The following is a 15,433-nucleotide window of genomic DNA, read 5'->3' as shown; positions in this document are numbered from 1 at the left end:
TCAAAACATAAACTAACTCTCTATTTTAAAAGATAAAATTGTAAAAACAATAGTAATTACAAACAACTTTAATGAAAATATCTACTTTCTTAATTCCTGTAATTTTGACAAAAAGGTCTTGTATATAGAGACGGAAGTGGTATTTATTTTTCCTCAAAAATATAAAGTAACCCATGCCTACATAGCATAGCAACGAAGAATATAAAAAAGGGTGTCTTAGTCACTAATCCATGAATTACTTGCCTATAAAAAATTGTAGTACATCAAGTTTGACCAAGAATTTAATATTGTGTGCAGATAATAATTAATAATGGCAACATCGTGTTAAATACAAAGAAACGTGACAATCATATTTGACGTTTTTTATTTAACATCTCAAATGGCAACTCTATCAATATCCCATGCAATATAAATAGAGATGCCTCAACACCATCTTCTCAAACTCAATACCATACACTAATACACTATTTTTACTCTCAAGCCATGGCTAAATACAATTTCCAACACTTCATTACAACCCTCCTCCTATTTTTCTTCATTTCACCCACTTTCTCTAAACAATCTTTCAGGCCAAAAGCCCTAGTTCTCCCAGTCACAAAAGATGTCGCTACCACAAACCAATACAAAGCTCAAATCAACCAAAGAACACCACTAGTCCCACTGAACATCATCGTCGATCTCGGTGGCCTGTTTCTCTGGGTTGATTGCGAAAACCAGTACATTTCCTCCACATACCGTCCTGCACGGTGTCGCTCTGCCCAATGCTCCCTTGCCAAATTCGACGACTGTGGTGTTTGTTTCTCATCACCAAAACCTGGCTGCAACAACAACACCTGCAGTGTTGCCCCAGGGAATAGCGTTACCCAGAGCGCCATGAGCGGTGAACTGGCTGAAGATATTTTATCAATCCAATCCTCTAATGGCTTCAACCCAGGACAAAATGTCATGGTTTCACGCTTCCTATTCTCATGTGCACGAACTTTCTTACTAGAAGGACTTGCAAGTGGTGCTTCTGGTATGGCTGGTCTTGGAAGAAACAAATTAGCTCTTCCATCTCAATTAGCTTCGGCTTTTAGCTTCGCTAAAAAATTCGCTATTTGTCTTTCCTCTTCAAAGGGAGTTGTTTTATTCGGGGATGGACCTTACGGTTTTCTCCCCAACGTCGTTTTTGATTCTAAGTCACTCACATACACACCGCTTTTGATCAATCCCTTTAGCACAGCTGCTTTCGCAAAGAGTGAGCCTTCAGCCGAGTATTTCATCGGCGTGAAAACTATTAAAATAGATGGAAAAGTTGTTTCGCTTGACACTAGTTTGTTATCTATAGACAGTAGCAACGGTGCTGGTGGAACAAAGATAAGTACCGTTGATCCTTACACAGTTTTGGAAGCTTCTATTTACAAAGCAGTTACAGACGCTTTCGTGAAAGCGTCTGCTGCAAGAAACATAAAAAGGGTGGATTCGGTTGCACCTTTTGAGTTTTGTTACACTAATGTGACTGGGACACGATTGGGTGCGGATGTACCTACTATTGAGCTTTATTTGCAGAACAATGTGATTTGGAGGATATTTGGTGCAAATTCAATGGTGAATATAAATGATGAGGTTTTGTGTCTTGGTTTTGTGATTGGTGGTGAGAATACATGGGCTTCAATTGTGATTGGAGGGTATCAGTTGGAGAATAATCTTTTGCAATTTGATTTGGCTGCTTCTAAATTGGGATTTAGCTCCTTGCTCTTTGGACGACAAACTACTTGTTCTAACTTCAACTTTACCTCCACTGCCTAGATGCCGTTTTCCCAAATCAACATTTTTTTTATACTCTATCAAGTTTGAATCATATTTCAAGTTTGAATAATTAGTGTTTCCTTTGTTCATAATAAATTGCATTGAAATTCATGTATGGTTTGACAAGGATTGTAGTTATATGAACCAAAGAATGTATTTTCCCCCTTTTATGGTGCAGTCATACTGAGTCTCTGATTAAATCAAAATTAAACATTTTTATTATTATATTATAGACATAACTTTTGGCTAAATAAATAACTTTTCCAAAAAACCAACTTTTCTATATTAGTAAAAAATAAACTTCAATGTCAAACACATGAAGAATCCGACACATATGTATTAACAAAATGTACATGAACTCTTATAAAAAAATGTACATAATGACAATAACAAAAAAAACATAATGCAAGAGTAATATCTTAATGTAACGCAGAACAGTGAGTACCTTCAGGGTGAGCCATCTTTTGCAAGATTGTAGGAGCAATTATGATAGGCATTGAAATATTTAAGCCTAATATAGTTGTTGTCAAATCTATCTTGCTCACATCCATAAGAATCTGTGGCCTGAACCTATTTCTCAGATTAATATAGATAGTGAAACGAGTGCTTAATTCAATAGAGCACACAAGGTTAAATTAAATGGAAGATGAATATAAACTAAAAGTAGTTTGTAAATTATAGAATCCTTGAGAATGCATGTTGGTTCTCTTTCAAAGTCCACTAGTCCTCTACCCCGGATGCATAGTAGTCATAAATCACCTTTGATAACTTTTCCTTTGCGATTGCTTCATAAAATAACATTTATCTTATTTCCTAAACAAAATAATTTTAAAAAAATAAATCAATTTCTTAACTGCACCATAGAAATGCCCACAAAGACAAAAACCTAAGTAAATATTGTATTTGCTTTTTCATTGTAATAATCATGCGTTAATCTTTTAATAATCTGTTCATATCGACTACTTTGATGCATCATATATTTTTTACATTAGTAAGTTGGATTTTATTTTATAGATTAACCTCGATCAAATATTAAAATAATAAAGTATTATATCAACTATTATATTCTTTGATAATGCATTTAATTATAAACAAACGTTTTTTTTATGAAGTTAAACTAGTCCATTAAAATTGACATCGGAGAGAATATCGAACCTGAAATCTTAAAACGAATTTTTTTTGAAGGCACAACAAACGGTTATTGATTTGAATTGTGTTATATGGTTATGGCTTGTGATGGGTTAGTTGTTCATTTGATTAATTTGTCTTAAATTTATATTCTCCTTTGACTGTTTATTTGATTTTACTTTGATATCCCTTAATTAGTTTTTGTTCTATCTTGGTTGCTTAATGTTAGTCAATTGAGTCTCTTCCGTCAATATTTAATTATATTTTTGTCGCTTTCGATCTCTTTAAGATTTTTTTTATGATCAAACCAAAAAAGATTTGATGAATCATCGATTTTGAGATTTTTACGATGACCAAATAAAAAGATGATTTGGTGTAGTAATTGATTTTAGATTTTTTGAGATTTGAAAAGATATCATATTCTATACCTGCCACCCCCACCACCATATCATGTCATTACGGAACAGGTTAGGTTACTATACTTCACAAAATCACATTCTCCAATGCTATGATACTTTCCTCTCAACTTCCCCTCTGTGGGAGATGATTTGCTCCAGTGTATTTTTATCTTGTTTTTCAATGTGGGAATCTAAACCATTAAATTCATTATCTCTCCTAATTTCAAGTTTTTAACATATACTCCCTCCGTTCCAAATTGTATGATGTTTTGGACATTTCACACTTATTAAGAAATGTAATTAATATTGTGTGGGAAAATGATATTATGAGTTGTTTTACAAAATTGTCCTCAATAAATGATATGGAAAAGATAAATGAAGGAATTGAAAGAAGAGAAAGTAATAAATAGTTGAGGATATAATAGGAAAAGTAATATTAATTTTTTATTGGTATTGTAAAGCGACATACAATTTGGGACAAATATTTTTTCCAAAGTGACATACAATTTGGGACGGAGGGAGTATATTTTTAAGTATTTAATTGTGTTTAAAGGCTCATATTTAAGACTCTGCAGTCACCGCAGAGGATCCATTCCCCTGCTCTTCACTAACTAATAAAATGTTTTAAAAAAGATAATGAATTGATTATATGAAAGTGGAGGATTAGGGGATGGATTAAAGAAAGGTATTGGAAAAGGGTGAGAGAGGAAGTTGTCGGGGGAGGTTTTGTTATTCAAAATTTCAAATGAGAAAGCAAAGATATCATAATTGTTTGTGTTGAAACATCTCCGTATCCATTTAGGCAAATTCTACCGTACACCCAACATTTTTGAGTGTACCGGTACATCAAATCCTTAAATTTATAGTTAAATGAGTTATTTTTTGAAGAAATATATTATTTTTTTATCATTTATAATTATAATGATTAAAATCTTATTCACCAAAAGCATCAACGAATTAAAATTGATTTTTTTTGAATTTTTATCGCTCATAATAGAGAACTTTGATTATTTTATACGAAAATATGTAAAAAAAATTATTGATTCTTATAAACAATGAATGATGTGTTTTTCTTATGAAATGATATTTTCTGAGATATAAATGCCGACAAATAACTATTTATTTCATAAAGTTGATTGTTAATATATAAATTTTGGAAGCAGGAATACCGATACACCTTAATTTATGAGTGTACCATAGAAGTTCCCATCCATTTATACTATCCCACATTCTATTTTTGGATTTGAGATGTCAAAAACAAATTTAAAACCTACATTCACCTTCCCTTAGAAAAAGGAATTAAAATCTTATTCTAAAAATATCTAATCCCTCCTTATATCTAAGCACACATTTAACTTTATTTTTGTCCTTAGATGTATATCGCTTTTGAATTACTATATGCATTTATTATTTTTTTTCCTAAACATATCCCTAATTAATATTATTAACTTGTCTTAAAATATGAAAAGTCAAATTTAATACACATACAAACAAATGACAATTTGGTAATATTAACGCACAAAATAGACACATTAAATGCACCAACAACTTTTCTTAAGAAATGTAAAAAATGCAAAAGGTGCTTAGATATAAGGACGAAGGGAGTACTATAACAATATATATATATATATATATATATATATATATATATATATATATATATCCTAGCAAATGCATATAGGAGTTGCTAACATACACTAAAAAATAAGTGGGTGTATCCTAGCAAATGTCTATAGGAGTTGCTAAATTACACCTTCTAAAAAATAAGTGGGTGTATCCCAGCAAATGCATATAAGAGTTGCTAACATACACCCACTTATTTTCTAGAATATGTGTTTTAGCAACATTGGGGCTGCTAACTTACACCCACTTTTAACTAAGGTGTAAGTTAGCAAGCTACATCCACTTTGTTTTTACTGAAAACCCAAATCCCACTATTGTATGTCACTTAAACTTAAAGTGTATTTTTGGTAATTACAATTTATCTTTCAAATTAAATAAAAACATATATAGGTGCTCCCTATTTTTGCACTTGCAATGTGTCGATTAGTCTGACGGATGCGGTTATGGTGCATAAGGAAATCCTTATGCACTCTGCATAAATCTAGAAATGGTTTTTGGAGTACAATTCACAGAAATCATTTCCACAGTAAAATGGTTTTGACATAATTTTATACAAAACATACTCTGATATATGCAGAGTGCTAGAAACCATTAAGTACATCTAATGATTTTGAAATACAACTCACAAAAACCATTTCTAGATTTTATGCACCATAAGTGCAGCCTAGCCTGGCATACATGCTTAAAGCTACTAACTTTTTTTCTAATGGAAAAAGCCATTGACGATGAACCAATTCGTTGGTTTTTTATCTACATTTTCAGATGAGTTATTTGCAATGATATAATTTATTAATTGTGATGATTTAATTGACAACTTGTTAATTGTGATGATTAATTATTATTATTATATTTTCCTGTTCAAAAAAAATTATTATTATATTTTGCAAGTTGATGAGATGATTTAATTATTGCAAACTGCACTGACTTTTGAAAGAGGTTGTTTTTTTTTTTTTACACAATGAAACATATGTGTTGAAAGAGGTTGTTGAAAATCGTAACCTGCGACAAAACATATGTGTGTTTTGGTGTGAAAGAGGTTTCTGCTTTTAATTATTAAGTGGAATTTACAGCATTACCCTTCTCCACTTTGATATTAATGTTTTTTGGTTTTTTTTTTTTGAGCAATGTTTTTTGGTTTTATTTCTTATTACGATAGTACAATTTTATTTTATTTTTAAATCTCGATCATTGAGGGAAAAAGTAAAATAAGTACGTGAAATGTGAACTAAAATATATTATTCTAACAAAGTTGTTTGGACTTCAGTGGCAAAGAGCTCATTCCAAGGACGTACCCTGGAATACCGGGTTCGATTTTCAGGGGGAACAACACTTGGCCAGTGCGCATGCCTTTACGCATGAGCCGAATTAGTCGCTCACCTTTGATGGGTCGGAAACCGATGCGAAAGCAAAAAAAAAAAAGTATATTATTCTATTATAGAAAAACCCTTATTATAAATATGCATGCTTTAGTTTCCAAGTCATCAAATTAATTTTTCCTTTGTGAGGTTGAGCCAAATCACTTCCCCTTTGAAAGTTGTAATTTATTGTTTTTATATATAAATGATGAAGCATCCTCACGACTGCAATTGCGCATTAAATTTGAGCATGCTCATATGTATGTATGACATAAGGACATAAGATCAAGAATTTATGAAATACTCCTAAAAGATTTTTTTTTTTTATGAAATCAAATAAATAAATAGGAAGGTTATTCATCTCCTACATAAGGTAGCATATCATTCTCTTGCTTGTCCTTAACGGCCTCCTAGAATATACTTAAATGGTTTCGTTCGACGTTCCTCCGAAAGGTACATTTTTTAATTAACCACTTATTAAATTCTTCTAATTTGAGATTTATACATACAAATTCAACCTATAAGTAGTATATATTGAATATTAGGAAGCACAAACAACACTCTAAAGTGATTTATTGGAGTGTTGGAAAAATTTTCAACATCGACAAATAGTTTTTTGATTCATAAAAATAATCGTTAGTTTATTTATTTATGAAACAATCAAAACTTTTCAATTTGTAAATAAGCGGTAAAAGCTCCAATTTCGATGTCCTATTTTTAGAAGCTCCATTTCAATTTGTAAATTTATTTGTGACATCAACAGTGTCTGCGTCGGTGGTTATGTTTCATATATCAAAACTATTTTACGTGTTTTCATTTCTCTTTCACATGATTTGTTTATTCACTTGCAGACATACCGCTTTAAAGTACACTGCAAGAAATGTCAAAGTTCGTTAGGGAAATTATCAACAAGACTAAATGGTACGTATCACACTTATTTGTCCCCTTCTTCTTGACTTCACTATAATATGAGCAAGCTAATTTCAATACAAAAATTTGCTCATATGAATGTTTTAAAAACTGAATTGAATCGAACAGTTTAATTGCGATTTTATTCTAATTCAAATAGTCAAACTACGACTTAGAAATGTCACTAATATGATGTTCGGTTCAATTTTTGAAACATTGATTTGTACACAATTCTGCAGGTGGTTACACATTTGATCTGATTGAAGGGGATGTGGGAAAACTGACCGTAAAGAGTCTAGCTGATCAGCAAATATTGGATAAAGCCAAAAAAATTAAAGATAATCATTATAAAGTTGCAAGAAGTTCTCAAAGTGGTGTGATTGTGATCATAATAAAGAAACCACATATCCCCGTGAGTTTCGCTCAATTGGTAGGAATATCGCATTTTATATGCAGAGGGTTCGAACCTCGGACACTCCACTTCTCCACCCGAAATCATTCTGGTTCAACTCATATTTGTGCTGATGATTCTGGTGTTACTTATCCTTATCACCATGGTTACGATTACAATTGTATGTACAATGACCCTGTTCCACATACTAACAACAACTACGTGGCACCAAACACCGTTAATGTTGCCAACAAATCTTTTGACAATGCAACTACAAAAAGTGAAACAATTGGAGATCATAATTTGTTTCAGGACATTAAGTTGATGATCTTCTATGGACTGATTGTTATTGTTTTTATTTTATGTTTTTATTATAAAAATGGTTTTTGATTAACAGGTGATTGTATAGCCTTGCCAAAATTGCATATGGTGGAGGACTAATTTGCATGTCTATAAATAGTTAGTTAGTTATCTGTTGTTAGCTCAATAAGCTATCTACAAATCATAGCATTTGTATTTCATCTCAGATGCTTCTTGTATTTATGCATGTTCAATTGCGTAGTATGACTAACATTTTAGCCTAAACATCTTACATAAACTAATTTGCTATATATACCCCATATAAACCTAATATTTCTGTATACATCTCCCATCGTTGGCCTATGCCCAGGGCCGGCCCTAGGTTTTTTGAAAACCAATGTTCGAATTTTAACTGGAGAGATACTCACATTATTGTCTAAGATACATCGAATATAATTACTTTCAATTGAGGAAACCTATGAAAATGCCTTATTTAAAATTCACTTTAGGCCTACAAGTACATTGGGTCGGCCCTGTGAAAACCTTTTTAAGTTGATTGTTAACAAAAAAGATGATCTAAAAGGTGCCTCAAAATATGTTTTAACACGATATGTATCAGCCTTGTTGAAGTTATAAATTGAGTTAACCAAAGTCCCACATACTAAATCTCCTGATATTCTAAGTTGCTTTGAAAACGACACAATTTTTTTCCATAACTTTCTTTTTTTGTAAGATGTTATTGACAAAATTGAATTCGTCTCTTAACTTAGTTTTTTTTTTTGGACACGATCTCTTAACTTAGTTTTAAATAACGATTTCGTCATTTAATTTTTTTTTACGTCATTTTACCTATTTTGGTCCCTTTACACATACATTTTCAAGATTTAAATATATGATTTTATTTTCCTGTGAGTTCTCAGTTTTTAGATTTAAAACTTGAGAATTCATATGTGCAAACAATTCAAAAGAGCCAAAATGACGTAAAAAACAATAAATAATCAAATCATTATTAAACTAAATTAAGGAATGACATGTGTAAATGTAATTCTAATTTTCACATATCATACACTATTTGTTTTTTTCTTTTCTTTTAACAAATCAGAATAAAATTATATTGCGAAACCAACGATGTTACATCCTACACATGATGTGCGAAAGGAATTATATCAGACACTGAATGTTGATACTTCTCATAAATTCAAATTTTAGTTGTCGCTTTTATAGGAGTCTAATCTCCCAGCTACATTTGTTGACATAAAATAGCCTTTAAAACTTACTTAAAAAATCTATTAAGCAGCCGTGTAATTTCCAACAAACGATAGACCTATAAAGTAATTCGACTTACTAATTAATTAATGGATTACATGTATTCATTTTGGATAAGTTACAGATAAGATATATCTCATCAGGAGAAATATTTGAACTTTTGGATTACGCGTACACTCTTTCTACGTCTAGATAAATCTTGTTAGTGTACAAATTTGAAACTCTATTTTAGTTAGATTTTGCCATAATTGGGCTATCACTTTTTAATAATCTACGTAAGTATATTTACACACTGTACAAGAATTCCAATAATATATTAAGTAACTCATGCCTGCACTGCATAACAACAAAGAAGTACCTCTTCAGTCTTTTGAAATTGAGAGAGATAAAACACTGCAATAAAAAATAAAAAGATGAAACTTAGTAACGCGTTAAAGGAAGAAGAATATAGAAAACTGAAATTGTCATGTTTGACCAAAGAAATCAATGTGGTGTCCAGATAATATAAACAAGGCAACATCATGTAGTCGTGTTAGATACAAAGAAACGTGGCATTGTTAACATCTCAAATTGTTTTTGACTTAAAAGCACCAACTTCTTTAATACACTATGAACCAAATCAAATGTGGCAACTCGATCAATATAATATAAATAGACCTGCCTCAACACCATCTTCACAAACTCAATATCATTTACATCTTTACACTCTAGCCATGGCTAATTCCAATTTTCAACACTTCATTACAATCCTTCTCCTATTTTTCTTCATTTCACCCACTTTCTCTCAACAATCTTTCAGGCCAAAAGCCCTTGTTCTCCCAATCACAAAAGATGGGGCCACAACAAACCAATACAAAGCTCAAATCAACCAGAGAACCCCATTAGTCCCACTGAACGTCATCGTCGATCTCGGTGGCCAGTTTCTTTGGGTTGACTGCGAAAACAAATACATTTCTTCCACATACCGCCCTGCACGCTGCCGTTCAGCCCAATGCTCCCTTGCAAATTCCGACGGCTGTGGTGATTGTTTCTCATCACCAAAACCTGGCTGCAACAACAACACTTGTGGTGTCACCCCGGACAATAGCATTACCCACACCGCCACCAGCGGTGAACTTGCTGAAGATGTTTTATCAATCCAATCCTCTAATGGCTTCAACCCAGGACAAAATGTCGTGGTTTCACGCTTCCTATTCTCATGTGCACCAACTTTCTTACTAAAAGGACTTGCAACTGGTGCTTCTGGTATGGCTGGTCTTGGAAGAACCAAAATAGCTCTTCCATCTCAACTAGCTTCGGCTTTTAGCTTCGCTAGAAAATTCGCTATTTGTCTTTCCTCTTCAAAGGGAGTTGTTTTATTCGGGGATGGACCTTACGGTTTTCTTCCCAACGTTGTTTTTGACTCGGATTCGCTTACATATACACCGCTTTTGATCAATCCTGTTAGCACAGCTTCTGCTTTCTCACAAGGTCAGCCTTCAGCCGAGTATTTCATCGGCGTGAAAACAATAAAAATCGATGAAAAAGTTGTTTCACTTAACACTAGTTTGTTGTCTATAGACAATAACGGTGTTGGTGGAACAAAGATTAGTACGGTTGATCCTTACACGGTTTTAGAAGCTTCTATTTACAAAGCAGTTACAGACGCTTTCGTGAAAGCGTCTGCTGCAAGAAACATAAAGAGGGTGGGTTCGGTTGCGCCTTTTGAATTTTGTTACACTAATTTGACTGGGACACGATTGGGTGCAGCTGTGCCTACTATTGAGCTCTTTTTGCAAAATGAAAATGTGGTTTGGAGGATATTTGGTGCAAATTCAATGGTGAGTATAAATGATGAAGTTTTGTGTCTTGGATTTGTGAATGGTGGTAAGAATACAAGGACTTCAATTGTGATTGGAGGGTATCAGTTGGAGAATAATCTTTTGCAATTTGATTTGGCTGCTTCTAAATTGGGATTTAGCTCCTTGCTCTTTGGACGACAAACTACTTGTTCTAACTTCAACTTTACCTCCACTGCCTAGATGCTTTTTTCAAAATCAGCATTATTTTTTATACACTTTCAAGTTTGAATAATTAGTGTCTCCTTTGTTCATAATAAATTGCATTGAAGTTCATGTATGGTTTGCAAGGAGTGTAGTTATATTTGATGTAAACTAAAGAATGTATTTTCCCCTTTCTATACAAATGGTTGGATATATGTATCTAATATATTTGTCTTACCCCAAATTTTGATCACTTTTCTCTATTCTTATCCATTTTATTCGTATTTTTAAAGTCGGGAATTTTCGTCGTTTCAGACGAAATTTCAACAAATAAGTTACTTTGAAGTACCTCATTTTTTATTCCGAGTCGGGCCCTCTTCTCTCTTTATTTTCTCTTTATTTCAGTATTTAAGTTCCATCTTTTATTAGTTTTAATTTTAGTCTTGATTTTAAAATTAGTTACTCATTTTATATATTTAATAATTTATTTTCTGTTTTTGTGCTATAATGTCAATGAGTCCGCAAAAATCCCAGCAAAGGTCCAAAAAATATTTTTTTCATATGCCTCATATTCAGGCAGGTTCATAGAGTCAAACGTTTGTTTCCAAATCCAGCACACGGTTGCTGTTTTCTACAAGTTATTTCCTTTTTCCCTTCAACCCTAATGCTATAAAATCAAACCTGCAAAAGGAGGAAAAGGAGGCGGCACTGTTCACGCAGCAGGGACTTTTTCAGCCGCAGTCATATCATCCAAAACCCTAATCTCATTCCCCTTTCCAATTTCCAGAAGAAAATCACAAAAATATCGTGAACACAATATGAACAATTCATGAATGTTCATCCACGAATTTTCCATAAGTCACAATATCACACTATCACAGATCGGAACCAAAATCGAAACGATAACTCTTTTCCATTACCGATCCAAACCGCTTTTCGAATTCCAACTGTACCGGAGCAGATCCGTACGAATCCGAGATGGATCCGTGAGGCAACAAGAAGGGAAGGAACGTTCGGACCGTTTTGAGCAAGGAAGAAGCTAGATCGAACATTTTTTTTATTTTTCTCAGAAGTATAACCTCCAAGATCGTAACCGATCTAAAGAGGTAACCAGTATCACTTTGTTCTTTCTTCTCCTTTTCATTTTACTTCCTAAATCTGTATGAGATGTGAGTTTCTTTTTTGGAAAACGGTTAAAAAATAGAAAAGTTTGAAACTGAATCTTCAAGTTTAGATCTAGGCTTCTGTGTTGTTGTTTTGAAAATTTTGAGTTGATATTTGAGAAGTAGAGAAAAAAGGATTTTAGAATATGTAAAAAGATTTGAAATCGGAGATGTTTCGTATCTCCGATGCGGTGGCGCCGCCCTGTTGGGCCGGCAAACCACCGCACAGGAGCGGCGAAGCTCGCCGGAGAAGATGAAGATTCGTCTTCCTCTTCCGTTTTTTTTTTCAGAAAATTTTTAGAGAGAAGGGAGAGCTTCTCTCTCTAAGTTAAACTTAGAGAGAGAATTGAAAGGAATTGTGTGTTTTTTTTTGTTTGATCTGCTTTTATAGTGCTTTTTGTTTGGTCTGTTCCTGTGTGTGCGCTTCATGATTATCTCCATGTGCCTTTGCTGTGATCCGTTAGATCTTTGATCTAACGGCTGTTGATGCCTCCTCAGTTGTTTTGTATGCATGCTTGTTTATTTTGCTCACTGTGTTCTTTTTATTTAAACCGTTAGATTGTAAATCTATCGGTCCCTGTGTTCCTTTTGTTTTTTAACTTCTAGATCATTGATCTGGCGGTTGTGATGAGTTGATACAGTGATGAATCTAGACCTCCTGATTCATCAAGTGGTCCATATTCATCCTAACTGAGCCATTTGGTTTTTTTTTATTATTTCTCCACTATTTTTTCATATGCTTTATATCATTTTTGTTATTTTAATGTCTATTTTTATGTTAAATTTTTATCTTCCTCCTTTTAAACTTTCTAGCCATAAAAATTGTTTTTAATTGCTTATTTTCACTATTTTATCATGATATTTGCTTGTTTATTATTAATTGCGATTTATTTCATGCTCAATTTATTTTATGCTTACTTATAACTGTTGCATGCATATTTAATTCTTGCCATCATTGATTTAGTGTGTATAATTAAGAAATGGATGTAATTTATTTTTGTGTATTTTTATTTCTTGCTATTATATTTCTCTTGAGACCATAGAATGTATTTAGAAATTGATGTAATAACACATGCACCGACACTCCACTTTTATTTCTTGTTACGTTGCATTACGTTAGTTTTTACCGTTAGTTTAGAAAAAATCTTTTTACCAAAAAAATCAAATATGTGAAACTTCAAAAAATATTTTTCTTAATAAACCTTGGTTTGTAACCCAAGTGTTTTTCCTTTTATTTTCTTAATCAAATGCTTAATTGAATTAATATTCATATTAGACTTGATTTTCTTGTAATTAAAATTTGACCAACCTCACCTTATTTTCTCTCATGCCTTGAGGCCTCTAATCTCTTCTTAAAACCTTTTTCCAAAATTGTTAAAATTAACCAACCCACCAAAAAGAAACTTTTTAGGTGAACTACATTGGTTTTGATCCCTTTTCTTTAAGGGTATGTAGGCATAGGATTTTTATCCTTCCAAATCAAATAAAAATAACCAAAAATATACTTCTTCTCCCCCCATTCTTTCACTTAGATTTTTAGGTAATAATTTTCAAATAAGCAATGAATTTAGCACAAGATAAATTAGGTAAGAGGTTCCTACGGAATACCGTAGACGCTTAGGGTGCTAACACCTTCCCTTCGCGTAACCAACCCCCGAATCCAAAGTCTCGATAAGGGTTTTTTACTCATTTTTTCCCTTCCCACGAATAAAAATCGAGAGTTCAAAGATTAACGATTCAAATCAATTAATGGTTTGATATCCGAAAATCACGAGCACAATATTGAATAATTTGTCCAAGACAAAAACCTAAGCAAATACTGTATTTGCTTTTTCATTGACTAGACTTTTGCCCCATGCGATTATAAATGAATATCATTATATTTTTTTACAACCAATAATAATTTCGTTATTGACATATGAATCTAAAGGTAATGAAGCATAATTTGCATGTTAAATCTATAGATAGATTTATTATGAACCGGTAGTATAAGATGAGCAATGTATCACCAAATTCCAATGTTTCCTAAATTCCAATTGTGACTTTCTATCCTACCTCTCTCGCTCCTATCTCTCTCCCTCATTCCAAACACAATGTTAAATAGCAAGAGAATGGAAGTGATCTACCTAATGAAGTAGTTGATAGTTGGCCTAAGTCTTGGTTAATGAGTTCTTGAATAACTACATACATCGTTTATAGCAAACATTTATTCATAGAGTGGCTCAAGACCAATGAAAAGCATGTGAGTGGGCCAGAGTTTGAGTGGTTCAAGACTAATGCAGGAAAGCAACAAATTGGAGGGAAATGACTTGATATTCAGGGATATATTTATCATTTTGGATGTTAGGGCTGCAATTAGGGTTAGGGATTTGGAGTAACCAAACCACCTTTGATTTATATTAAGTAAGATTATAATTATGCGTTAATCTTTTAATAATCTGTTCATATTGACTACTTTGGTGCATCATATTGATCTGAGTTGTGTTATATGGATATGACTTGTGATGGGTAGATTGTTCATGTGATTAGTTTGTCGAATATAAATTTTAGACTAAATTTCTATTCTCCTTTAACTATTTATTTGATTTTACTTTGATATCCCTTGATTAAGTTTTTTCTATCTTGGTCACTTAATGTTACTTAAATGAGTCTCTCCCATCAATATTTAATTATATCTCTGGCACTTTTGATATCTTAAGATTTTTTTTATGATCAAACCAAAAAAGAATTTGATGAATCATCGATTTTTTAGATTTTTACGATGATCAAATAAAAAGATGGTTTGGTGTGATAATTTATTTTAGGTTTTTTAGATTTGAAAAGAGTTTCAATCAAGCCAAAAATGGATCTGGAGTAGGGATGACAATTGGACCCAGACCCTATGGGCACCCGCAAAAAATATCCGCAATGGGTAGGGTAAAACCCCGCTTTCATGGGTCCGGACTTGGGTATGGGTAATTACCCGCAAATTTATTTGGGTATGGGCACGGGTATGGGCACTGTACTACCCAGCCCTGCAACCCACATATATGTATTTATATAATATTATAAATAATTTATTTATTTTTGGTGTACAATTAATTAATAAATTTAACTATTTAAGCCTAACCTTAAACCTAAAACAGATTAA

General features: G+C 32.7%; 2 protein-coding genes across 2 annotated transcripts; both read left to right on the top strand.

The window, feature by feature from the left end:
* Nucleotides 1-426: 426 nt before the first annotated feature.
* Nucleotides 427-2,013, top strand: LOC11425066 (probable aspartic proteinase GIP2). Its single transcript, XM_003590620.4, has one exon. It carries the CDS (start codon nt 484-486, stop codon nt 1,786-1,788), a length of 1,305 nt encoding a protein of 434 aa, XP_003590668.1. The 5' UTR covers nt 427-483; the 3' UTR covers nt 1,789-2,013.
* Nucleotides 2,014-9,813: 7,800 nt separating this feature from the next.
* On the top strand, nt 9,814-11,393 carry LOC11433285 (probable aspartic proteinase GIP2). Its single transcript, XM_003590617.3, has one exon. The coding sequence runs from the start codon at nt 9,872-9,874 to the stop codon at nt 11,177-11,179; it is 1,308 nt and encodes a 435-aa protein (XP_003590665.1). The 5' UTR covers nt 9,814-9,871; the 3' UTR covers nt 11,180-11,393.
* Nucleotides 11,394-15,433: the final 4,040 nt, after the last annotated feature.

This window comes from Medicago truncatula, chromosome 1 (assembly GCF_003473485.1).
Source record: "Medicago truncatula cultivar Jemalong A17 chromosome 1, MtrunA17r5.0-ANR, whole genome shotgun sequence".
NCBI lineage: Eukaryota > Viridiplantae > Streptophyta > Magnoliopsida > Fabales > Fabaceae > Medicago > Medicago truncatula.
This window is presented reverse-complemented; position numbering and strand designations above follow the sequence as displayed.

Bases quoted from the DNA above. Each gene is read 5' to 3' on its own strand.
- LOC11425066 (XM_003590620.4), top strand. From the start codon at position 484: ATGGCTAAATACAATTTCCAACACTTCATTACAACCCTCCTCCTATTT.
- LOC11433285 (XM_003590617.3), top strand. From the start codon at position 9,872: ATGGCTAATTCCAATTTTCAACACTTCATTACAATCCTTCTCCTATTT.